The sequence below is a fragment of the Microcaecilia unicolor genome, chromosome 9 (assembly GCF_901765095.1).
Source record: "Microcaecilia unicolor chromosome 9, aMicUni1.1, whole genome shotgun sequence".
NCBI classification, from domain to species: domain Eukaryota; kingdom Metazoa; phylum Chordata; class Amphibia; order Gymnophiona; family Siphonopidae; genus Microcaecilia; species Microcaecilia unicolor.
In genome coordinates, this window is record NC_044039.1 from 162,779,070 (window position 1) to 162,805,253 (window position 26,184).

At 40.7% G+C, this 26,184-nt stretch overlaps 1 protein-coding gene across 2 annotated transcripts; it reads right to left on the minus strand.

Moving 5' to 3' along the window:
* Positions 1-1,508: 1,508 nt before the first annotated feature.
* On the minus strand, positions 1,509-25,411 carry VCPKMT (valosin containing protein lysine methyltransferase). 2 transcript variants are annotated; one of them, XM_030215300.1, is made up of 7 exons: positions 25,132-25,411; positions 18,322-18,432; positions 16,395-16,467; positions 14,540-14,659; positions 9,860-9,964; positions 3,647-3,711; positions 1,509-2,086 (listed from the first exon to the last, which is right to left on the minus strand). In XM_030215300.1, exons 1-6 carry the CDS (start codon positions 25,347-25,349, stop codon positions 3,691-3,693), a joined length of 648 nt encoding a protein of 215 aa, XP_030071160.1. In that variant the 5' UTR covers positions 25,350-25,411; the 3' UTR covers positions 1,509-2,086; positions 3,647-3,690. The 2 variants fall into 2 exon arrangements, with proteins under 2 accessions (XP_030071160.1, XP_030071161.1); XM_030215301.1 differs by lacking the exon at positions 3,647-3,711.
* Positions 25,412-26,184: the final 773 nt, after the last annotated feature.

Below are 26,184 nucleotides of genomic sequence, written 5' to 3' on the forward strand. Positions count from 1 at the left end.
AAAAATGTGCACTGCCCAAGAGCAGACACCTGTCAACCTCATTGTTAAATATTGAAGGGCCATCGGGGGTAGGGAGAGGGTAATATATAGGTCAGGGGCACTATGGCCCCAGGCCAAAGACTGTCTGGCTCAAGGGTCCTATGCTTATGTTTTCTGGGATCTCTACTTGGGGAGCCCAGGTCTTGGGTATTTGGCTTTTTTTTTAAATTTTTTTTTAATTACTATTCTTTCCATTTACTTCCACTGAAGTAAACAAGTTAAATCCTTCACTTCACCTCTAGGGCTGCTGTTAAAAATTAGCATTAAGAGATGGAAGTACAAAAGTGCTTTGAGTTCAGTGCACATTCCTGTATTGGAGTAATTCTGTACCAGGCTTTTCCAAACATTTGTATGAAGATGTGCTAAATGTAAAGCACTCTTTGTGTGTGCGCAAAAACCCCATATTATATATGGGAGTAAAATTAATGCTTAAAAATGTGTGCTAAAACGCAGGTAAAAAAAAAAAAAAGTTTAAAATACTTTATTACAATGGGGCCAACGTGTGCACAACCGAGTGGACTATAAGCCTAGAAAGTTTCAATTGCACAGTTCTAGCTTCTGAGCTGATAAGAAGCATATGTTTATGCTCACCATATAATGTGTGCTGTTAGAGCAACACGCAAAGAAAGATGCTAAGGCAAAATGTGAATTCAAATTGCCAGCCATGAGTAGCAGTGGCAGATGCGTCTGGTATCTCATGAACTGTCAACTGCCCAGACACTGTACAGTAAGCACTGAACAAATAGTGCCATCTCCTATAACACAAACAGGGAAGTATGACCTCCCAGAAATCAACTCCAGCATCACAGACAACAGCAAACATTCAAATTAAGATAACTTGTAAGTATATTAAGACACAGTTACATGTACTGAGTTACGACAGATGTGTTATTCATTAGCATACTTATGCACCTCCTTGTCCAATCAAAACCCAGGAATCAGCATCTGGAAAGTGCAATCTGTTCCCCATATCATCATATGCTAATCTTTATGTTCTGATTGGCCATTGTCGGTAATCAATACACCTCTCTTGTTTCATCCACCCGAGGACAGCAGCTACACACCTGCTTGTATGGGCAATTAGCCTTGCCCCACTTCACCCTAACATTCCTATCTGCTTCACAACAGCAGCTGGCTCCAGCATAAAGCCAAACGCAATGTCCCAGACAAACATGTCCTTTGTAGTACGGACACTGACAGGCAAACAACTGGCTGATTCAAGCAAGGATAAGACATTAACATTCAGCATATTTACTGCAATGCATTATTCAGCATGAAGCATTCTGGAAAAAGCTGACTTCTGAAAGACTGAGCAATAAATAAGCCCAGTGGCAAGCACACAGACCTAAGCCCTAGGTTCCTCATGTACTCCAGAAAGAACAATCTGTTGGGAAACGATCTACACCGTTTCACAAAGTGATCAGGTACGCATGGCTAACTGGAAATTACACGCAAAATTGTCAGACAGGTATAAAGCAAACTTTATTGAACAGAAAATCTACCCACATGTGCCAATGTTACAGTTCAGATAATGTGAACTTTGGAAACTGCAAAATCATGACTGGGAGCTCATAGGTTGATATCTGGCCAAATGTTAGGTAGACAGGAGGAGGAAGAGAGCAAAGGCATTCCAGGGTTAGGGTAAAATGTTTATCCATTTAAAGTACAGTAGCACAAATAATATATATGAAGAACCTATTTATTCAAGTTTAAAACTACATATTCAGCTGTCCTACTTGTGATGACAGAGAGGCCAAAAATCTACTTAACGGGTTGAAAGTAGTTCTTTATATTATACTCCGGGAAAAGGCTCAAGTGGCAGGGACCCCCTTGGTCACTGTGTTCAGCCTCTGCCAAGTTGCATTTAAATCTGAGAAAATTTACAAGCTCTCAGCATACACTGGAGCTTCTTTTCCCTTAGCCATGCTCAAAGAAGTTCATTACATGTGCAAGGTACAACTCCAAAGAAGTGAGTTCTTCTATCTTCTCGCTTTACACATATCTCACTTTTAAGATGAGATAATCCAGGGTTCCATTAAGACAAATTCTGTAAGAGAAAAATCTTCAAATTTTATTTTTGCAATTTGAGCATTAAGTAATAATTTATTGAACTGCATCAGGTTTAAGCTTCTCAACAGCAGAATCTGCTTAACTATTGCTTTTGTAATAACCATGAGGAAAGAAGGTAAAAACCAGGCAACTCCAGCCCTTCATGTCCCAGAGGTCTGAGATGATGTTGCAAGTGATCAGTTTCCCATCCTAGATTTAATCTCGAGTCCCAAGCATGCCAGCTCTGCCACTAACTTGACTTCCCCAAACTAAAACACCACCAACTAGAAACTGCACAGAACATCCATTTTGCATTGAATCTTTGTCTGATCTTCAAGGCCCTGAAAGGAAATGGCCCAGAGTATGGCCCTGAGTATCTGAAGAATAGGATGATCCTCCACACACTGCCAAGGACACTAAGGTCCTCCCAAGGACTTTCACTAACTAAACCCTCTCCAAAAGACATTACACGATGTGATACTCGCAAGCGAGCCTTCTCCGGAGTACCCTCACACTGTGGAATGCATTGCCTAAAAGGCTCCACTTAACACAAGACTATCTCTACTTCAGGAAGCAGGTGAAACCTTGGCTCTTCAACCAAGCCTTTAATGGAAGAAGTAACTAACTTGTTAGTCTCACTCACACACACAAGGATTGACTCGGGCTGCACATACTGCAGCAGGACATGTTTATCCACTCCTACCCTAGCTGAGATAATATTTAACCATCTCTCTGACCTCATGTGCAACTTTCTTCAAATCAGTCACCTTACTTTCAAATTCTTCCTACTTTCTTACTCATCTATATGTTACAACTTTGCCTTACCCTTCACTACCAATTATAATGTTCTTTTCCGTATTGTGTTGTCATTGCAAGTAGTATAACATGCCATATTTTGTATTGTTACTTGAATATTTTTACTACTCTAATTGCCTATTGCTCATGTTTGATCTATTCTTACTGTACACTGCCTTGAGTGAATTCCTTCAAAAAGGCGGTAAATAAATCCAAATAAATAAATAAAAGAATGATGAGTTAATATAAGTCACACTAATCCAGACAACTTTCACAAAAAGGCACGAGTGCCAATATCCTCACTGCACACAAAAATGGCAATAATTCCAATCACACCTAAAGCAATTCAAGCAAAGTGCCTCAATGGTTTGTGATACCCAACAAGGTAGAGATCTTCAACAACCAGCATGACTTCTCTCTTCCCTTCGTGGCTATAAATTACTTCTCCACAACAGGGCCCAATTGCTGGGAAATTAACTAACTAGTCTCCCTATACTGTACACAAGAAAGCACACAGATCTCAGTAAAAAGCCAAGAGCTAAGAATTTTGTGAAAGTATGTCCTGTAAACCACAAAATGAAGTGCATAGCCTCATTGATGCAGAACAGAAAGAGGAGATTCGCTTGGAGCACACGATTGCTCAAGTTTATTTTAAAAATACACTAGCATGGGAGGAAGTGACATCAACAAGGGAAAATGGCAGCTTAGTTGGGGAACTCCGATAAGACTGCAGGAAAAAAAGGTATAAAATACAAACACCTACCATGAAGTATGAGGAACTGGGAGTGGAGACTGAACAGAACTCTCCTAAAAGCCAAAAATAGACTCCTGAAAAAGAAATGAGAAAAATATGACAGAACAATGCCATTAGACAAGCAGGCCAGTAAGGAGCAGTTAGGAATGGGCCTCATGCATGAACCACAAGCATGGTCAGAGCAGGATAGCTACGAGAAGGTGACTGATAAAAGATATGGAGAGATGGATGCAGGAGATAAAATAGGGATTTAATTTGATCCAAGGGGAAACTAAAAGTGCTATAGACTATAGAGAAAACTAGAGAGCTGGGCCAGTGAGTTATGGAGGTCAAGACAAGGGTAGCAGTGCGAGAGAAGCTACAGGTAGACATGCAAAAAAAAAAAAAAAAGAAAATTGGTGGATCTGATTAAAACTGTGCAGCAGGAGTTGGCCACAAAACTTTGGGATCTGGAGAATATAGCCAGACAAAACAAAACAAGGATCAGAAAAGGACTACTCCATTATTAAGAAAGTAATGAAAACAAAAAATGAGAATATTATAGTGCCTTCGCACCTTCCATGGTGTGACCACACCACACCGTGAATACTGTGTGCAATTCTGATTACTGCATCTCAAGTTATAGCGGAATTAGAAAAGGTACAGAGAAGGGCAATGAAAATGATAAAAGGGATGGGACATCTTTGCTATGAGGAAAGGCTAAAGCAGCTAGCGCTCTTTGGCTTGGAGAAGAGACTGCTGAGGGGAGAAATATTAGAGGCTTGAATAAACTTGTGGATAAAGTTGAGTTGGTTGATGCAGCATATCTAGATTTTTCAGAAAGCTTTTGACAGAGTACCTCATAAGAGACTCCTGAGAAAATTAAGGAGTTGTGGGATAGGGGACTGTTCTTCTATGGATTAAGAATTGGTTATTGGACAGAAAACAGAGGGTAGGGTTAAATAGCCATTTTTCTCAATGGAGGAGGGTAAATAGTGGAGTGCTGCAGGGATTTGTACTGGGACCGGTGCTACTGAACATATTTATAAATGATCTGGAAATCGGAGCGATGAGTGAGGTGATTAAATTTGCAGATGACACAAATAAAATTCGGTTGTCAAAACGCATGCAGTTTGTGAAAAATTGCAGGAAGACATTAGGAAACTGGAAGACTGGGCATCCAAATGGCAGATGAAATTTAATGTAGACAAATGCAAAGCAATGCACATTGGGAAGAATAATACGAATGATAGTTATCTGATGTTAGATCTATTTCAGGAGTCAGCACTCAAGAAAAAGACATTGGTGTCATTGTAGACAATACGCTGAAATCTTCTGCCCAGTGTGTGCTGGTGGTGGCCAAAAAAGCAAACAGGACGCTAGGAATAATTAGGAGAGGAATGCAAAATAGACCAGAAATATTATAATGCCTCTGTATTTCTGCATGTTGCGACCTCATCAGTTCTGGTCACCATGTCTCAAAAAAGATATAGCAGAATTAGAAAAGGTTCAAAGAGCAGCAACCAAAATGATAAAGGGGATGGAACTATTCCCATATGAGGAAAGACTAAAGAGGTTAGGGCTCTTCAACTTGGGAAAGAGACAGCTGGGGGGGGGGGGGGGGGGGGGGAGATATGATTGAGGTCTACAAACTCCTGAATGGTGTGTAGCGGGTGGAGGTGAATCGATTATTTATTTTTTGTTTTTCATTCATTCAAAAAGTACAAAGACCAGGGGACATTCACTGAAATTGCCCTGGGATTGATAGCATGGAATGGTGCTACAAATTAGGTTTCTGCTGCGTACTGCTGGAAGCAAGATACTGGGCTAGATGGACCATTGGTCTGACCCAGTATGGCTATTCAAATGTTCTTATGAGTAGAATGGGTAGATGTGAATTGCTTGTTTACTCTTTCCAAAAATACTAGGACTAGGGGGCACGCAATGAAGCTACTAAGTAATATATTTAAAACAAACCAAGGAAATATTTCTTCACTTAACGTTTAACTAAACTCTGGATTTCCTTGCCAGGGAATGTTAGCAGGGTTTAAAAAAGGTTTGGATAATTTTCTAAAGTCCATAAGCCATTATTAAGATGGACTTGGAAAATCCACTTCTTATTTCTAGGATAAACAGCATAAAATCTGTTTTACTGTTCTGGGATCTTGCCAGGTACTTGTGGCCTGGATTAGCCACTGTTGGAAACAGGATACTAGGCTTGATGGACCTTCGATCTGTCCTAATATGACAACACTTAAGTTCTCCAGCTGCTGAGGTAGGTCCTTAAGAATGAGCATGGAGTGACCAAAATGATTGAGAGAGAACTCGTCTCATATGAGGAAAGGCTTTAAAGGTTAGGGCTCTTCAGCTTGAAGATGGCTGAGCGGTGATATGATGAACGGGGCTGGTGGTTGGGAGGCGGGGATAGTGCTGGGCAGACTTATACGGTCTGTGCCAGAGCTGGTGGTGAGAAGCGGGACTGGTGGTTGGGAGGCGGGGATAGTGCTGGGCAGACTTGTACGGTCTGTGCCAGAGCCGGTGGTTGGGAAGCAGGGCTGGTGGTTGGGAGGCGGGGATAGTGCTGGGCAGACTTATACGGTCTGTGCCAGAGCCAGTGGTTGGGAGGCGGGGATAGTGCTGGGCAGACTTATACGGTCTGTGCCCTGAAGAGCACAGGTACAAATCAAAGTAGGGTATACACAAAAAGTAGCAAATATGAGTTATCTTGTTGGGCAGACTGGATGGACCGTGAAGGTCTTTTTCTGCCGTCATCTACTATGTTACTATTTGTGTAGAGGTGGTGAAAAATGTATAGCGTAATCCTGGGTCCAGAATCCATAGGAGGGAGTAAGTAAAACCCTATGGATTGAGAGCACTCACAGGAGCCTGGAGCTGCAAAGCAGGAACCTACCCAAAGACCTGCCTGCATTACTTTAGCAATAAAGAAAGCTGATTACCAAAGCCCGACATGTGGGATCATTGCTTTGGAAAACTAACAAAACAGAACTATCTAACAATGTCTCACAGGTGACACTACAGAGGTGGAAAGAGTCTGGGGAGGTAACAGCCCTGATTAGGAAAAAAAATAAGATATACGTAGTTATAACCATTTGGACTCTTCTCTTTGGCATGTAACAACAGTAGTAGAGAAGACCTTGTAGATACTAAAGAATGAAGGCCCGAAGGGACCACTGAAGGAAGGACAGAGCTGGAGACACCATGCAAAGGCTGGCAGCATTCTGGTAAGAGAGGAAGCTGGAGTGATTGCCATCCAAGAAGAGGAGTATAAAAGATCCCCAGCATACTAAGGAAGAGAGGCCTAGGGAGTGAACATGAAGAAAAGAGGATAAGAAGCAGGATAAAGGGAATGACTTTTAGAAGGGAATGTGAAAGAGCTTCTGTTGGCTCAAATGGACCTTCAAAAGTTGGACTAATGAGCTGGATCCCATAGAGGGTGCAGAGCTAAGCATGCTTGAACCGACTTTCAATTAGGAAAAAGAGGAAGGAGGAGTGTCTGAAAATGCAAATATGGAAAGAGAGAGGTCATATTGTGTGAGAATGTGTATATGAAGGAAGCAAAGGGGAAGAGGGATGGATAGGATTCGCTGCTGTCGCACTTTCTCCAAAGCAGAAAGGTGGTCTCTATTGTAGGGAGAGAGGGCCAAAAGGGGAAGGGGTAACCAGCAGGGCCAAGAAAAAAAGGGAGGGGGAAAAAAAAAAGAGCAGAAGAGCTGGAACTCCAAGTGGAAGGGGGACAGATTAGAGATGTGCTTGGATTTGATGCAAAGGGAGGGAGCTTAATTAAAGAGGCAGAACCAATGTGAATGGGTGACTTGCAGACATGTAATCAACAGCAGAGTAAGATTCTATAATGTTAAAAGGTTAAATTGCCCAACAAAAAGTAGAGGAGTGTGGTAGCCATGTTAGTCCACTCTTAAGATTATCAATAGAAATCAAACAAAATAAAACATGGAAAAGAAAATAAGATGATACCTTTTTTATTGGACATAACTTAATACATTTCTTGATTAGATTTCAAAGGTTGCCCTTCTTCATCAGATCGGAAATAAGCAAATGTGCTAGCTGACAGTGTATATAAGTGAAAACATTCAAGCATTACTATGACAGTCTGACAGGGTGGGAGGATGGGGGTGGGTAGGAGGTATGCATGGGGACATCAAAGCATATCATTGATATTCTAACAGGATGGGCGTGGATAGGTGAGGGGTGGGGTGATCAACAGAGACATACAGCTTTGATATGCTTTGATGCATACAGATCCCGATCTCAATCTCCTCAAAATCTCCTTCCCAATCGTTGAGAAATATAAAGTTCAAAACTATTCTGCCCTCAAGATCTCCACAAAATTGTGTAATAACCCCTTTAAGAGTCTTATTTATTAGATTCTTTATATACCACCTTTCTGTGGTACAACCAAAGCAGTTTACATATATTATATGTATGTACTTTCTCTATCCCTAGCGGGCTTACAGTTTAAGTTGCTGTGCCTGGGGAACAAAGGGTTAAGTAACTTGCCAGGGTCACAAGGAGCTACAGGGGAAACAAACCTTGTTCTCTAGGTTTCAGCCCACTACACTAAACATGAGGCTACTTCTCCACTCCTTACCATAATCTCTTCAACTCCTTAAGGCTTTTCCTCTATCCACATACCCCTTCCATACCACCTCATATAATGCTGGTGAATGAGTCCCCCTTTGGTAAATTAAATTCTCCAGTACAGGTTCAGAAGGGAGCACAGTGACCTCATCCATGATCTACGCGAACCTACTAATACCCATGCATTCTCACTTTTCATAAACCCTCTTCTCTTTACCCAGCCCAAAGGAGGGACCCCCCAAACCTAACAATCACCTTCATTCTTTTCACCTTGTTCCACACTTTCAGCAGAGAACCCATTTAGTAGACACCTATCTTCCTCCTTCTCTGTTCTGCACTCCATTAACCAGGGCACACTGAAAGGGAATCTTAAACTGATGGATGATTGGTGCTAGAGCCACCCAATATAGAGCAATTATAATGCTCTACTCCAACATGCATAAACATATTCCACAACAGACTTCTGGTAGATGCTAACACCTGCCAGGAGACAAAGGACGTGGCGATAGGGGCAATAACAGACCATGGCCCCATTTGACTGGAGTTGAAAGTATTTAAGCTTCTAAGCGGAAGACTATTGGAGGTTGAATGGCTCATTATTATAAGACAGAAGTTTATATTTCTATGTGTCAGAAAATAAGCAACTACTTGGAATGGACTGACAATGGGACAGAGGAACCACAAATGTTTTGGAATAGTCTCAAGTCCTTGGTAAGGTAGAAATTTATTATGTAGGATTTACGGAAGAGGAGGGATAGAGCTAAAAAGGCTGAGGATCTTCTAAACAATATAAGGGTCTTCGAGGAGCAGTATGGATAAGGAGATGGAAGAGGGAAAGTGCAAAAGCTGAGGAAAGGAAATAGGATTCCATCCATATACTCCAGTCCCTTCAATACAATGAGAATTTCCCACCAGGGCAGGAACAAAGTTATTTTCAAAAGATGGAACCAAACAGGTATAGTTTCATTCAAACAACTTTAAGGTTTTCAGCATCAGGACATTTTAACAGTGTGTATTGGTTAAAATCTAAAATCAATTTTGGCAAGCTGGAAAAGGAAACAAATCCCTGCTTTACACCAATGGAAAAAAAAGAGTAAACTGAATAGAGATGATGGGAAAATTAACAGCAATTAGACTGGACAAATGGGACGAATATCAGGAGACTTGGAGGCTTTTAATGGAATTCAGAGGATGAACAGATCTAGATGTGGACATCTTTAATCCTTGTTCATACAGCAAATCACCTAAGGTTGGCCCAGAGGTATAAGACCACAAAGGCCTGATGGAACTGGATGACGGGGGGAGGAGGAGAATTACAAAACATGTTTAATTTACTTTATAGAGGGAACTAGTGTGTAAAAAGAACAATTACATACTAGTATGTTATATATCTGAAACATAAATGAACTAAAATCCGAAGCCCTACCTCTCAAAAGTTGGGATGAAAATGTCCTCTACAAAAGACACTCAAAACACTAAGCTCTGTATTACAGGACATCACCTTATCCTTCCTCATACCCCCTAGAACTGTGGTGCTCTTGTACTGTTTGGGAAATTAAGATTAATGCTACAAAGCAAAACTCATTCTACACTGTTCACATGAGTCTCGAATAGAAAACACACTACCTTTAATTTCTTCTTGATGTGTAAAATGTGAATGTCCTCGCTCCGATACTCCTCATTGTGCTTTTCCAAAGGAATCTTTTCTACATCAAAATTCATGTGCAGGAGCTGTAATAGCAATGTAACACCAAGACAGGTTACTTAAGAGATCAGATATTATGAAAAACACACAGACTGGGGTCCAGTGATCAGATATTATGAAAAACACACAGACTGGGGTCCAGCGAAGTCTTTCAGTGGCTGTCATGCAGCAACCTCTACCCACACAGGCCTCTGCACCATCACCACACAGACCTTGGGAGGAGGCCATCCTGCAGCTGCCAACTGCTCTGCCCCATCTGTGCAGGCACAGCCCGCATGGTCAAACACTTGTAGCTTCGTAGTTCCTTCCTGTTGATCTCATGATGCACAATTAACAGGCAGGAAATGCTACTCATAAGTTTTAAGCATACTTGCTGTGCTGGTGTAGAGGGGATTTAGTTAGCAGCCATAAGACAGTCTCTCACCCCTCATGTAAGATGAAACAAACTTATCAGTTAATTTCCTTGAGTCCTGCCAGACCAGTCCAGATGAGTGGGTTATGCTCCCCTGCCAGCAGATGGAGCCAGAGGGAAAAAAACAAAACAAAAAACACAGTTCAGAGTAGACTTCACTCCCCTCACAGGGACCTGGTGTTGCTTTTAGCTCCTCAGTATCCTATGTCAAATCTAAGGCAACCAAAAAACAATTGTTATGTTTTGGGTTTCCAATTCACCACCAAAGCTAAACCTGCTGCAGTCAAAAACTTCACTCCATGGTCACTAACCCAGGAATGAGAGTGAGTGACAACATACTCATTGTTAGGTTTCTGAATTTGTCAGAGTGACAGCCCTTGATTTCCATGGCTTCCGCAGGTGGACTCTAGACTAGTTTGTAAGGACTAAAGGAAAGAAAATATGAAAGGTGAAATTTAAACTTGCCTATCATTATCCATTCCACATCAATCCACATGAGTGGAATGTACCCAAGCTCTACTCGGAACAGGCAAGGAGATGCCACAATAACTCTCGGGACTTTTGCATCTGAGGTGTAGCCCCTCCAGTCTTGCATACCCATGCTGAAGTGCTTACAGCGGAGCAGAGCAGGAGTACAGTGCAAGGAAGCACACTATCCTGCCATTATTTTCTAGAAAGCCAAATTCTAGACACTTTTGTGAGAACTCGAGTAGTCTCACTGGTCCTCTGGAACTTGCCAATTCATACTGGGTGGTCTGAAGTGACCATCTCCTTGACTCCTCCTGAAATTGATGCCTCAGCCTTTCTCCACTGTCTGCGCATCCACTCCAGTATCCCGTTTCAACCCTCTTTATCACTTATGCCCAGACCCCAATAGTTTCAGTCTCACACATACACACACACCAGCAGCCCCTTCTCAAATTCTTTCTTCCTCCTCCCCAGCAGAAGACTGTCATGATCTCCATTATTTTCCCTTCATCCGCTATAAACTACCTCCTTCAATATTGTGCTAGAAATCCTATCTACAGTGCTGGAAATTCAGATGGTCTTTGGATTCTGCATGGGCTGCTGCTGCTTTTCGGGGCATTGCTATCACTGCCTTTTTCTGCGGCAACACTGGCAATATGATACTCCTTTCCTCAGCCGGTGTAAACCAATGACGCAGCTGCTCCTTCAGCCGTTGCCAGCCAATAACAAGCTCCCCTTTCAGGAATGGTGTGAGAAATTTGCTGCACTCACTGACACTACTGCTTTTGCGAGGGCTTGATACTGCTGTTCAGCATGTGAAACCTAGGTGCCATGTCTAATATTCTGGGGTTTAATGAGCTCTGCCTTAGAGACTACAATGCCTTATTGTGACACATCAATAAATCATACCCCCTTCCAAAATTGAGAAGAACCAAGCACCTATAAAAATCTCCGTGGTGACAAACAACCATTTGAAAATAGATGCCCCTGGCCTGACCTGGCTTGCACTGTCCGACTTCCTTAATGTTGGAAGAGAGAAAGCACGACTCCAGCAGTTGTGAAAAGCAACCCTCAGAAGAGGAAAGGTAGGAGGAGGAACCAAGATGGTGTGCTGGTCTATATTTTGGCATTAATTTCCTTTGGTGTCTATAATAACCTAAGGACCAAGTGGAGAGGTAACATGAAACCAGTTAAAGGCTGTCCCTGAAATGTCTACCTCAATTAGCCTATCCAGAAGGATAATGCGGTCAAGAATATCAAAAGCACCACTCAAATCAAGGTGGATCAACAAAACATTTTTTCCTCTAATGAGGTGTGAATCTCATTCATCATTGCCAGACATATGAATAAAGGAGGAACAAGCCTTCCCAGGAGTGGCCTACTCATTTCTGCTGCACCAGGCCACATGTCTGCACTATTTGCTGGAGACAGAGAAATAATGAGTAGCTGAAGGCAGCACCGAGCTTTGTTTCTCTGTCTCTATCTTCTGGTAGGAGAACATAACCCACTTGTCTGGACTGGTCTGGCACCGAGCATAAGGAATATTATCTGAGTAAAGCAAGAGGGAAGATGCAGGATAAGGCAGGGATGATGGAGACTGGTGAAGGAGTGGGGAAATAGAGGCAGATATAAGGGGAAATGGAGCAGAAGCTGAGAAACAGTAACAAAACCTATAGAGCAGCAACAAACAGAAATGAAGGGAACACAAAGATGGAAGCTGAGAAGGGAAAGATGGTAGTGACTCCTATACGAAGTGCTTGGATTAGTGGGGGGGGGGGGGGGGGGGGGGGGGGGGAGTTTGGGCACAGTGAGAAAAATAGCACAAAATATGCGCATAATGTTCTGCAGAGGTCCCCAATAGTATTTCCACACCTATCACACCACAGAAAATATTAGAGGACACAGTCTTGAACCTCCAAGTGCTGCTGTATTCTCCTTAATTTTGGGGCTTTTGGGTCATGCCATGAAATTTCTTTGCATAAAGGGGGTTTTTGACTATTGGTGCAACCAGCCACATGTTCCAGAACTGTGGTACTTGCCTTTAGGAATACATTAAGAACTAAAACATCACTTAAAAAAAAAAAAGGACATTTCAATGGAAAGAAGTATCCCCTTCATCAAACCAGCTGTCACTGGCCACATTTTAGAAGTTATTACTGCACGGCTTCACCCACCACCACTCACTACTTTAAAAGTGAGGCATAAATGGCAGCTGTGAGTTATGCTGGACCCGGCTTCCCACAGTATCCAACAGCTTCCTGTTTCCTTTGATTAAAACCAGTTATTTTGTTTCATTATTAATCTTCAGAGATCTTATACATGTTCCAAAATACCCAACTTGAAGTTGTACATGGGGCATGTAAGGGGTGGGGGAGGGGGGAGCAAAGATTAAAAATGAAACTACAGGGAGCATTTTATGCAGAGCCCTGTGGCCCACTTATAGGCATGAATGGGGCAATGCTGATGTTTTATGTATATATGTGCCTTCCTTACAACTGATTAAAATCAGTTCATTCTACTGGATCCCTACCCTCTCTGCCTTTACTAGAAAGAGTTAAGTAGAAACCAGGAAAAGGCCTGGAAGACATCCTATTTATCTCTTTCTTTATGACTTTCCATCAAAAACATTCTCTTAGAACATCTAAAAAGGTAAAGGTGGGTCTAACAGAGGCTAGTGATGCATTGCAATACTATAATTTCTCAGAGGATTGTAGATCTGAGTAGGTGGTGAAGGCGTCATAATGGTCTTTATCTGTCTCTAACAGTCGCAGACACCTCTAGTCAGTCCTCATGCTCACTGCTGAGCATCAGCCTTCGGCTGGAGGCTTGCAGGGGTATGACTTCCTTCAGATGGAGCTCCATAACATCTCTGGTGTCTGTCAGAGGAATTCTATTTTCTAAAGCATGAGGCATTGCACTATTTCAGTGTTTTTATCTAATATTTATCCTGCTCATCCAATGAAATGAACAGCCAACAGGAGAGGAGTGGGTGCTGCTCTCAGGTTGACCAGAAATTAACTTCAACTGTGTTGCTCTTAAAAGAGGACCAAAATCCTGATGCCACCGCAACCAGCAAATTCTTTCTGGAGATGTTTGCAACCAATGATCTACTATTCATGACTCTTATGGAATTACAGAACATTCACAGTCAACAACACTGTACTCAGACTAGAAATTCACATTGTTCACTTATAACAGCTGACTTGTAATATACCCCCCCCCCCCCCCCCCCCCCCCAATATTCAGCCAGTGGCGATCAGTGTTGTTTTTTTTAAACACTGATCATCAATGGCTAAATTGTCACCCAATATTCAGTGCCGGGCCATGTCTTGGCACCATCAGGAGATAAGCTCTGGGTGGTCAGACCACCCAAAATTATGCAGGTCCAGCAGATATTCAGCCAGGCCCGCATAAGGCAGTTATGCGGCCCCGGTTGAATATCAGGCTGGGGCTGGCATAATTTTTTTTTTTTTTTAATACCCTTGAGCCCTCTCCCGCCCCCCCCCTCCCCCCCAACAACCTCTTGCGGCAGCCATTTTAGATCGGTGCCACAAGGTGCTACATTCTTGCCCCCAACGACCACTGCTGGATCACCAGGCTACAGGTAGGCAGAAGGGTGCTCAGGGGAATTTTATTTTTTCTTTTTTGTAAAAAGAGTTGTGGGTCCTGGCCCAATATTCAAGATATTTACTATTGTATCACAAGGACAATGGGAAGTCACCTTAAAAAATTCTCTTTCTATTTCAGGGTTTTTACCCATAGTCCTTTCCTCATAACAGCACATGATGCATGTTTCTGGGCCTGCAAGCTCTTCTAATGTCTTCACCAATGGTTCTAGAGACTGTGGAAGAAAAACCAAGAACCGATTACTAAGGTTTCATGTACACGATTTACATACACAATATTCATCCAGTTGCACTCACTTATATTTGAATCAATCATTTACCACCATATTATTTTAATGTACATGATAAAGTGAAGCCAGATGAAACACATGGCGAAAAACAGATCAGCTGCATGATTTTAACTTTTTAAAATTATACAAACAATGTTACTGGAAAGCTAGTAGGAGATATTCTGCAAGTGAAAGAGCCAATTTGACCACATACCTCACAGCAATGTCAGAACTCATCTACAGAATTTGCGCTACTGTTTTGTAAAATCCAAAACAAAAAACCCACACACACAATCCTTTTGAAGTTACGCATACATAGTAAATGACAGCAAATAAAGACCTGTACAGTCCATCCAGTCTGCCCAACTGGGCAACCAGAGTTATAACCTGCTGTTCTGTACAGGTTACACCCCTCTATGCCCTGTTCAAAGAGTGAAGATATTAATTTTGCTTTGATTCCATACTCTTACACAATGATCTTCTGTGTTTATCCCATACATGAATTCAGTCACTGGTTTTGTTCCCACCACTTCCCCCAGAAGGGTTTTCCTGGCATCCTCTCTGTGAAAAACTATTTCCTAAGTTTACCACCTTACAACTTCAACTCATGCCCTCTAGTTCCACAAACGTATGAAATAATTTATTGGTGTGATTCACACCAATAAAATATTTCATTTGTTTATGTTTTCTATTAGTCTACCTTTTTTACTATTATTCTATCATAGTAAGGAGACTGTTGCCTTTTTTTTGTTTTTAAAAGTAGGCTCATACATTTTCTGCACCTTCTTTTTATGTTCATGGTCATGCAATATTTTTAAAAAGCACTTTCCCATGTATAAAACAGACCTGCCACCTGAAAAAAGAGAGGAGTCCTTTTACTAAGCCGCATAGGCACATACACGTGTCCTACACATGTCAGTTTGGAGTTACTGCCCAGCAACCCGTGGCCCAGGCAGTAATTTTATTTTTTATGCGCATCCGCTATGCGTGCCAGAAATAATTTTTCTTCGCGCAGCAGAAACCAGGCGGTAATCATCATTCTATGCACATAGACGATTACCGCACAGTCACCATGTGAGACCTTACTGCTAAGTCAATGGGTGGTGGTAAGGTCTCAGACCCAAAATGGACACGCGCAATTTTTATTTTGCCACATGTCCATTTTCGGCAAAAATTAAAAAAAAAACAAGACCTTTTTCAAAGTGCGCTGAAAAATGGATCTGCGCACGCCCAAAATACGTACCTACACTAGCGCAGCCCATTTTTCAGTGCCCCTTAGTAAAAGGGCCCCAAAGTTTTATAAACTGACCCCTTCCAAGCACTAGTCACAGAATTCATGACACCAATATAAAGTTATATAATGCTCCTGAATCTTGCAGGACAATCATTTTAAACATTCCATTCTTATTCTGGTAATACAAATAAACCACTATACAGCTCTTTAGCCTCCTTTAAGGCTTGCATGCTGTCACATCACTCGGGTGGTAGGTGGGAGAGCTTGAAGATAACAAGTTTTCTGACAGCCACAAATACACATCCTGTATGCCCCTCCAAATGTGGTGTTTATAGGAAGTTCACTGTCATCTGGACCTTTGCATAAGACAACCTTCATCTGCATCCAATGTTAGTACATTTGACCTTTAGATGTGTGCTTTTTTTTTCCACTACATTGACCACCTACCTGTTCATAGTAAATACAGTCCGCCATCAGTATATAATCTGGTGGAGGCAAAAATTCCATTATGCTTTCTCCCCTAGGAAAAACAAATATATTACATATTTTAAAAAATCATCTACATTTGTTAGATTAATTGTTCAGTTTATTTTTGACCCAGCAGTTTGCAGCTTCCATCTGCTCCTTTATGCTTCCTGTTCAAGTGGAACCAGGGCTGGGCACTGGGGCCATGATCCTTCATAACTATTCAGGGTTTACCTCCTCCCACTTCCCCCAGCTCAGTTATCAGAGATAATCCTCAAAAGACCAAGGGCTGGGACCATGACTGTTACTTTAAAACTATCCAGGGATTAGCCTCTATTTTATACACCCTTCTACTTACCCCAGCTCGGTTATCAGTGATAGGCCTCAAAAGACCATGTCCTAGGGCTCCTTTTGAAACCCTTCAATAACAGGCCCTAAATCCATCTGCTAAGTGTCACTATAGGGAGGTGATAATGACTCCTTCTTCCCAAGAGCAGTGGATAACTGCCTACAAAACATCTCCAGCTGGGACCTGGGGAGCAGTAGAGCAAAACGAAACAACCACAAAGGAGGAACAAACCTCACGAAACCGTGAGAAGTAGAAAGAAAATCTCGAGGTGGATCCAAGGAGGATAACAATGACGTCTTTATTAGGAATGCCTAAAATACGACCCGACACGGCCGTGTTTTGGCCCGAAGGCCAGTGTTGCAACATTCACATCATTTACATTAGCCAGCAACATGGCTTTTGTTTTTCAGCGTACTCGCAAAACAGGATAACCAAACGATTTTACAGCCAGGTCCTTTGCTTTAGGCTTTCCTGTTGTTAAGTACTACGCTATAACATCAGAGATTCATCAAGACCCCTGAGGCAGGCCTTCGGGCCGAAACACAGCCGTGTCGGGTCGTATTTTAGGCATTCCCAATAAAGACTTCATTGTTATCCTCCTTGGATCTACCTCACTGTTTTCTTGCTATTGAGCAGTAGAGCAAAGCCAGGAATCAAGCCACTGGACTAAACCTAGCATTAGGTTCCCTTTAAGGGTGCAGGAGTCTCTCTCTCTCTATGGGAAGCTGAAGTGTTCCTGGTAAAAGTACTGCCCCATCATTCAGTGTTTCAACGAGATTATGCATAATGTATTAGAAAGTGCAATTTAAACTTTTATTTTTTTTAGAAAACTTTCAAATTAAATATACGCATATATATATATGCTTTATTTTCTGTTAACCTACTGATATAATAGGTTTGCTTTTTTGTTTTGGGTTTATTGTTTTTATTTTAGTTTTTTAAAATGTTTGTTGATTTATTGGTTATACTATATGGTGCTTGTTCATTTCTTATAAACATATATATTACTTTTGTATTATTCTAAAAACTTATAAAGACTTAAAAAATAGGTTTAATTTTAATTAAGAAATTTTAATGATTTTAAGGTTGGTTGTATATATTTATAGAAGGACATGTTTAGCCACTCCTACCCTAGCTATGATGATATTCAAGCACCTTTCTGATCTCATTTGCAAATTTCTTTAAACTAGTCCCTTATTTTCTTATTCCTGTTACTCTATCTGTATGTTCCATATTTGCTTACACCCTATGCTACCTATTAAAATGCTTTATTTTGTATTGTGTTGACATTGTAATGTAGCATACTATGCCATACTTTGTATTATTGTTTGAATATTTTTACTGCTGTAATTGTCTATTGCTTATGTTTAATTTATTCTTGCTGTACACTGCCTTGAGTGAATTCCTTCACAAAAGGCAGTAAATAGACCCTAATAAATAAAATATTTGTGTTAATGTATCTGACTGAATATTACATACACTTCATCGGAACCAGCTGGAGACTTTGGATGAGAGTGTTATAAAGGTTTGAAAATAAACAAAGATAAAGGAAATACAAACCATTTTAGTACCTTGGCTTGGATAGAACCGGTAATAAGTTGCTTGTTATTTTCAATGTTAATCTTCATCAAGTCTTGCAGGTCTTCAAGATCTGTGATTGTGACATCTGCTCTACGATACCAGACCCCAAGAAAACAGTAGGTTATGAAAAGAAACATGAAAATTCATGCCGCAGTAGCTTATCTTTTGCTGAAATACACTGCTCAAATCTGAGCAAGACAACAGAGAACGGCAGCATAATCACATTTATTTATTTATTGCATTTGCATCCCACATTTCCCCACCTATTTGCAGGCTCAATGTGGCTTACAGAGTCCTGTTATGGCTTTGTCATTCCAGGATATCAAATACAATTAGTGATGTAAAAATATTAAATAAGGGAAAGAAGAAAAGATTTAGGCGGATAGGTATAGAAAGTAGACTTTCATAACTGGGAGGGTTGGCGAGGTGATTTAGTAAGGTTATGGGTTCTCTTTGTAGGCCTTGTTGAAGAGATGTGTCTTCAGAGATTTATGAAAGTTGGTTATTTCGTCAATAGTTTTCAAGGTAGTAGGTAATGCATTGCACAACTGCGTGCTCATGTAAGAGAAGGTAGTTGCATGCATCAGCTTGTATTTTAGTCCTTTACAGCTGGGGAAGTGTAGATTCAGAAATTTGCGGGATGATCTTTTGGCGTTTCTGGGAGGCAGGTCCACAAGGTTTAGCACATAATGAGACTATCTACCCATGCTTTTGCTTACAGGTTCTGTAATATTCTAGATTCTTAATCAGAAACAATATTAAATATTTAAAAAAGTAGTACCAATTAAAAAAAAAAAAGTCTTCATTAATACTGATCTGCATTAAACAACAGATCTTTTTGTTTCAAGCTTCCTTACCTTAAACTGTAACTTGGGAAACACGAATTTCAGGCAGAATCAAAAGGACTCCTTATTAAGCGTGCACTTATTAGATTTCTAACTATGGTTAGCAGTACATATCAGTGCTGAAGTAGCACCCAACACAGAGCCTATCTTAAGAAAACAAGGCATTATATTATTTTCTAGGAGTCCATCACTGCTCCTTTCTTGGCATGCCTTAATGCTGAATACAGAGAAAACAGTATTGTTATGGGTGGTCATTAAAAAACAAAACCAAACCACCAGTTCCAGAGAAAAAGTCAGTTACTAACGGGACAACTATTCCTTTGACTACATCAATGTGCAGCCTTAGGGCAACTGATTCATTTTTCTTTTTAATGGAACATTTTTATTATACTATAAAAAGTTAAATTACTAAAATGTTACAATTAATCAATGAGCTGGGTCTGATGTTCTTTTGTATTCAGCTAACATTAAGCAATCTGTATTCATATGTGGACATGAACCTTCAGGTCTCTCAAGCAGTTAAAAATGCTTTTTGCAAACTCTGGATGATTCGCCACATCAGAGATTGACGATTTGCAAAAAATTGTGCAAGCTATAATACTGTCACATCTGGATTACAGTAATGTTTTAAACTTAGGGTTGTCCAAAAACACTTTAATGAGGTTACAATTGCTCCAGAATATCACTGCAAAGTTAATCTTGTTTAAATCAAAGTTTGACAGAGGTACCCCAGTAGCTGCCAGAATCAGATTTAAACTACATTGTTTTTCACATTTTGAATGGTCTGGCTCCGAGTTATATAACTTCTTTTTTTTTTTTTTTTTTATTTATAAATTTTTAATTTCTTACAAGTGCAAAACTTGTTACAGAAAAACAGCCAATTTTAAATTTTTAAAGTAAAAAAAAATTAAACAAGAATAAGTTTAACAGCTTTCTTAGACCTCAATTAAGGGGGGGGGGGGGGGGGTTACATAATCAGTGGAGATTTAAAGGTATTATTGCCAAATTATACATAACGCGGTTTATGTGCACTAATTCGTCTCTCATCATTTTACTATATTTGCATGCAGTTGTTTCATGTCCAGAAAGGATTTCAGCTGTTCTGGGTCATAAAATACATACTTTATCCCACTGAGCTTGACCAAGCATTTGCAAGGATATGCTAACAAAAATGAGCCACCTAACTTAATGACATCCTGTTTCATTAGTAAAAATAATTTTCTCCGTTCCTGAGTTACCTTAGTAACGTCAGGAAATATCCACAATTTGTTTCCAAAGAACAGTTCTTTTGAATATTTAAAATACAATTTAAATATTGTGTTGAAGTCCTGTTCAAATACCAGGGAAACCAAGAGGGTAGCCCTCTCCGGTACAATTTCAATAGATTGTTCTAAAATTGCTGATAAGTTGTTGAAATCTACTCCTTCTACTCCGAGGCCATCTTTGTTTCCTTCTTTTCCAGCAAATCTTGTTGGCAAGTAATATATTTTACTTATAGGGGGAATAAGTTCTTGCAGTATTTTCAAATTTTCCAACAAGTATTTTTTAAATAAGTCAATAGGTGTTTTACCAGGAATTTTAGGAAAATTCAGTACTCGGAGGTTTAGTCTTCTATTGAAGTTCTCAATTTGTTCAATTTTTTTATGCATTGCCAACTGATTTTTCATTACCGTGATTTTAAATTCTTGCAATTGAACAACATCTTTTTTTAAATCTTTAACTTGTGTAGTCAGCTCTTCTTTCACCATTTCTAAATTTTTCACCATGTCTTCAAATTTCAGGGATAAAGTATTTACCTTTTCAGGGGTATTTTGAAGAGTAGAGTCGATTTTTCCCAGCATCAGCCATATCCTCTCCAGATTCACCTCCGGAGTTGTTCCGGGTCCCTCAAACACAGGGACTCCTCTTTCTCGGCTACTTTCTTGTGGTAAAGGGTCTCCGCTTGCAGCCACCTTGATCACCTCCATGGGGTCTCGGGTGCTTGCTCCCTCGACCATCACAGACGCCGGACACGGAGGACAGCTTGATTCTGGAGGCGGAGATAGCGATGTTTCAAGGCCCAGTAGGGGAACCGCTCCACCGGCTGCCCCTAAAGCAGGCGTCTCCGTCTCTAATCTATGAGACGAACGCGAAAGGAAGGGCTCAATGCTGCCTTGAAGTGGAGAGGAAGCAGCTGCGGGTCGCGGAGGAATCCTCACAGCTCCTTTCCGCTTTGTATGCGGCATTTTGCGGTAGGAAAAATCTATTTCACTCGTGCAGCAAGGAGCTCTCTTCCCAGACGCGGTCACAAATCCGCCATCTTAGAAACGCCCCCTCTAGATTGTAAGCTCTTCTGAGGATATAACTTCTTATTTGTTAATTAAAATGTAGTTCTTGCACACTTTGAGATCATTTGATTAGCATTGAGTTTTTCTGCAAGTACAGCTTACATAGGAGGTTGCTACAAGGACCTGCGCCATTACTTTGCAATTAGCTCTTAAGACAATCAAGATTGCCTGACTTTTTGTAAACTTTTTTAAAAATGTAGTTATTTGCTAAAAATGTAGGTGGGTCTTCTTAATTATGTTTTATCTAGTTTTCACATTGCAACTGAACTTATTGTATATTGTCATTGGACTTTTATTCTATCTTATTATTGTAATTTGTTGTAGACTGTCCAGAGCTACTGGTAGGCTCAATAAATATATAAGTATTAATTGTTATGTCATGTTGTTTATAACTGTCACCATATGACAGCTGTCAGTCAATGGGCTCCCTCTTCCATTATCAACATGACTTTTTGGGGCCCTGTTACAATATTTACTGACCATATTTGAAGGGAATTTCCTGAAAAATAGCTTTTCAAAATTACTACAGTGGATTATAATCTAAAATAAAACAAACTTTCACCAAGTATAAACACAACAGAAAATAAATAGTGCTGGTACTTTAGGGCATCATTTACAAAGCGGCGGTAAGCCCAACATGGGTTTACCACTCGCTAAAAGGGAAGTACTGCCGGGGTACCACAGCAGCCTGGCGGTAGTTCCCACCCCTAGCGTGCCGTCATATCCAACATTACAAAAAATAAATTTTTGTACCCTGTGGTAATTGGGCATTGCCGCACACTGTCCGGTTACCACCAGGTTAGCATGGGAGCCCTTACAGTGGCGGTAAGTGCTCTCTCCAACCTCCCCTCCCCAAAATGGCCATTTCCTGAAAAAAAGAAAGACCTGCCTTTTACCCACTGTGGTACAAGGGAGCCTTGGCGTGTGTCAAAAACAAGCACTGATGCAAGCGCAGGCCCCCTTTTGCTGCAGCTTCATAAAAGGGGCCCTTAATTTATATTTTCAGAATTCAATGGTTAGGGAGCACATTAAAAATGGTTAAGTAGGCTGATATGGAAAACAGAATCACCTCCTGCTTTTGGCAAAAAGAGACTTGCCAGAAGCACAACAAGTCTCAACATAGCAAAGAAACAGTGAAACCCAGATACACAGAGGCAGTCTTGCTTTACATACAATTAACATGCTAATTAAAAGGCCCTCAAACTAAAGCTTAGCACATGTTAATTGAATGAGCGAATGTTAAATGCTAAGAAGCCCATTTTATATGTATGTTTTTTTTTGCATTTAGCATGTGCTAAGCTTTAGGGGCCCTCTTACTAAGCCGCGTAGGCGCCAACGCTCGCCAATTTGGAACTGCAGCCCAGCTACCGCATGGTCCAGGTGGTCATTTCATTTTTTTTTTTTTTACACACACCCACTACATGCCCTGGAAAATTTCTGGTGTGTGGCGCTAATCGGCATAATACGTGTGCTGATTATTACCGTCCGCTTAACACGTGAGACCTTGCTGCTAAGTCAGTGGGTGGCGGTAAGGTCTCAGGTCCAAAATGGACGTGCGCCAATTTTCATTTTGTCGCATGTCCATTTTCAGCCAAAAAATAAAAAGACCTTTTTTGCAGGTGCGTTGAAAAATGGACCTGCGTGCATCCAATACATGCATCTACAGCAGCACAGGCCATTTTTCGGCACACCTTAATAAAAGAACCCCCTAGTAAAACAGCCTCAAGCATCTCAGTTGTTAACTATTACACAGCAAAAATAATAGAAAATAAGGACATCAGAATCCTCCACACTGAGCTCGCTAAAAAAAAAAAAAAAAACGAAGAAAAAAAGAAAAGAAAAAGGATCTTTAGGGATCATCTTCTACATTTTAACTAAACATCACCATTTTTAAATTTACTACAATTTATATTCCACTCTTATCCAGAGCGGAGTACAAAACACACAAAGAAAGGAGGGGGCCTAGCAATATTTACAGATTCTTTTCCCAGGTAGAACTTATTTCTGCATTTAGCTTCCCCTATCTGTAAATACTCGCTTGCACTATACAGGACACCTCACTACAGGGTCAACTATGATCCCTTACATTTTATCGACCTCCAGGCATGTGGTCAGAATCACAGCAGCCAGATTTTATGGATATTATCTCAAATACATGCATATACCACTCAAATGTACTATTACTCGGTGACATAAACCTGCATACAGACAAACTCGAGGACAAAAAATGTCAGAAACAGCATTACTTTTTACAACAATGGGATTTTCAACACTCAGAAGTTGCCAAAACACACGTTAAAGGCCAAGTTTTGCATAGGTTTGCATACAGATTCACGAAAGAACACAAATTCTCGTTTTCACAAGGAAGGCAACAATACCCCACCCCAGTTGCCAATATAAAGCTTTGTTAATATATGGCCTGGCTTTAGATCTACCACTGGAATAGTGATGGGTAAAGCTATGCAGCCTAAAACAACTGAAAAAGTACTGACTAGGCCAAACAACAAGTAAATGATTTAATATTTGAGAATCTGCAAAAAGCAGGTCTGAACAATGAGTCCTGCCACAAATTGGTACAATTTTTAAATCAAATACAGCACCTGTAATGAAAGAATGATGGATCAGATGAATAAAATGGAGCTTATAATTTTGGTATACAATGATACAGAGGTAATACAGAGTTCATGAGATGGTATGAAAAGTATGAAAGGTATGAAAAGTATTGCAGCCGGAAGATGTGAAACTGTTATCTCAACGCTTCCCAAAACATGTTGATAATTAGCAGTAGCTGAGAACGGAAGGAGGTGGGCACATCAGACAGCAGACCGCGTGGGAAAGTATGATCTCAGAAAGTGAGAAAGATTAGGAGCAAGGTTTCTCACCATTCACTTCTATGGAGAGGTTTGTGTATAAAAGAGGGGAGATTTTGCCTTAGTTTGGAACTCCTCCCCAACGCTTCTCTCAGACGGCAGGGCGCTGTGCAGATAAACCCAGAATCTGATGTCTGTATTTGTATCAACTTGAAGACTTGTGTTTGGGTAAGAAATAAAATGTACCTATCTATCTAAACCTATCTCTGTCTCTATTTTTATTGATTCTATCTTCTCTTTACCTAACATTTAGCCTACAAGGTAGATCACATACAAGTGACACTCAGTTTTGGACAGAAAGCAGTAGTTATGGGAATTAGTTTTCAATTACGGCTCCTAATGCCACCCCCTTGTGATTGGGTGACAATGGAGGTTAGAGAAACTATACAGAACCTGATATATGAAATAAGTACCTTTAGTCCCCCGTGTGACGGAGTCAGAAAGAGGTCTATAAGAGGAGGAAATTAAAACAGCTTCTATACATCTTTTCTACCACGCTCGAACGCATGGGTCTCAGTAGAAACCTAAAACATGGAAAACCGATACTTTTACATGGAATTCTACCCTCCACGCAACTTTTTGTAGTCAATGCTACAAAACGTAATAACTTAAAATTACAAGAAACCATACATATCTAACAGTAAAATGAGAAGAGTGAGGCTGCGCCTGCATCAATACCAGATTAACCAACTCTCTCAACATGCGAATTAATTCCAGGCTTTCCGGCAAATGCACGGGTGAGCGTACCCGTGAACTGCTGCCATAAGTCCCACCAGTCCAGTACCGGCGCCAAGTTCCAGAACCGAGCGACGCCGCAGCACCAGCCCAGCCTCCAGATACTTGGCGAGAACAATAGCAGCATCCCACACCACGCAACCCACATCCCCCGCGCTCAGCTGTGCTACTGTGAGCAGAGAACCGTCCACCGTCTCCAGCTCTCTCACAAAAGTCTTACTCCCCTCCATACCCCTTCCCCTTTGCCACTTGCTACCGCCAGGCGCCAGCAGCGCTCAGTGATGACGTAACGCTCCGGCGACAGGCGAATAGTTAGGGGCTAAGGCAAAATCCAAAGAAGTTTAATAGACAGGAGATGAAGTGACGTCAAAACGCTGAAACCAATTAGGTCAATCTGAGTTTTCCCTTCCCCGCGCAGCCGTCATCCCCGTATATTCAAAACAAAGCAAGCAAACCTATGAGCGGTTGCATCGCCTGGTAATGGTCCACTAAAACAGACATCATGTAATGAAAATTAGGTGCTTAACATTCAGAGTTTCTATCTATTTATTTGTTTATGACATTCATATCCCACATTTAACATGTATTAGGTTGAAACCTGGGCGCATTTGAAAGCTTTTTTTTTTTCACCTGTGCCTAGAACTTGCTCCTTCTGTTTTGAAGAATGCAGTGGTATATTATAAAAATGCACTTAATATTGTTTATTACTATTATTTACTACTGGTTGATATACAGCAGAAGTTAACCAAGTCAACTGTATGCTTTGTAATATTTTTAATAGCATTTTTCTCAGTCATTACCCAAATACAAATAAAATTATAATGTTAATATAATGTTAATTATACGACCATGTCTGCCTCTTATGGTAGCTTTTGTTCATTAAAGTTGTGTCAGAAAAATATTTGCAAGTGCGATTTTATTATGCAGGCAAACAATACACCAGCAAAATACAAAATAGCAAGTAGCACAGTATTAGTCGTCAAGTTTATACAAAGTTGATTAGTTTCAGTGGAAAATATGTCTGTTGGCTGTCTGCTATGTGAATATTCCATCACTGTTTAATTA

Coding starts and splice junctions, on each gene's coding strand:
- VCPKMT (XM_030215300.1), bottom strand. CDS start 25,349: ATGGAGGGGAGTAAGACTTTTGTGAGAGAGCTGGAGACGGTGGACGGT. Junction 9,965..14,539: donor TAGAAAGAGAATTTTTTAAG/GTGACTTCCCAT, acceptor TTGCTATTACAG/CTCCTGCACATGAATTTTGA. Junction 3,712..9,859: donor ACATCAAGAAGAAATTAAAG/GTAGTGTGTTTT, acceptor TTTCTTTTTCAG/GAGTCTATTTTTGGCTTTTA.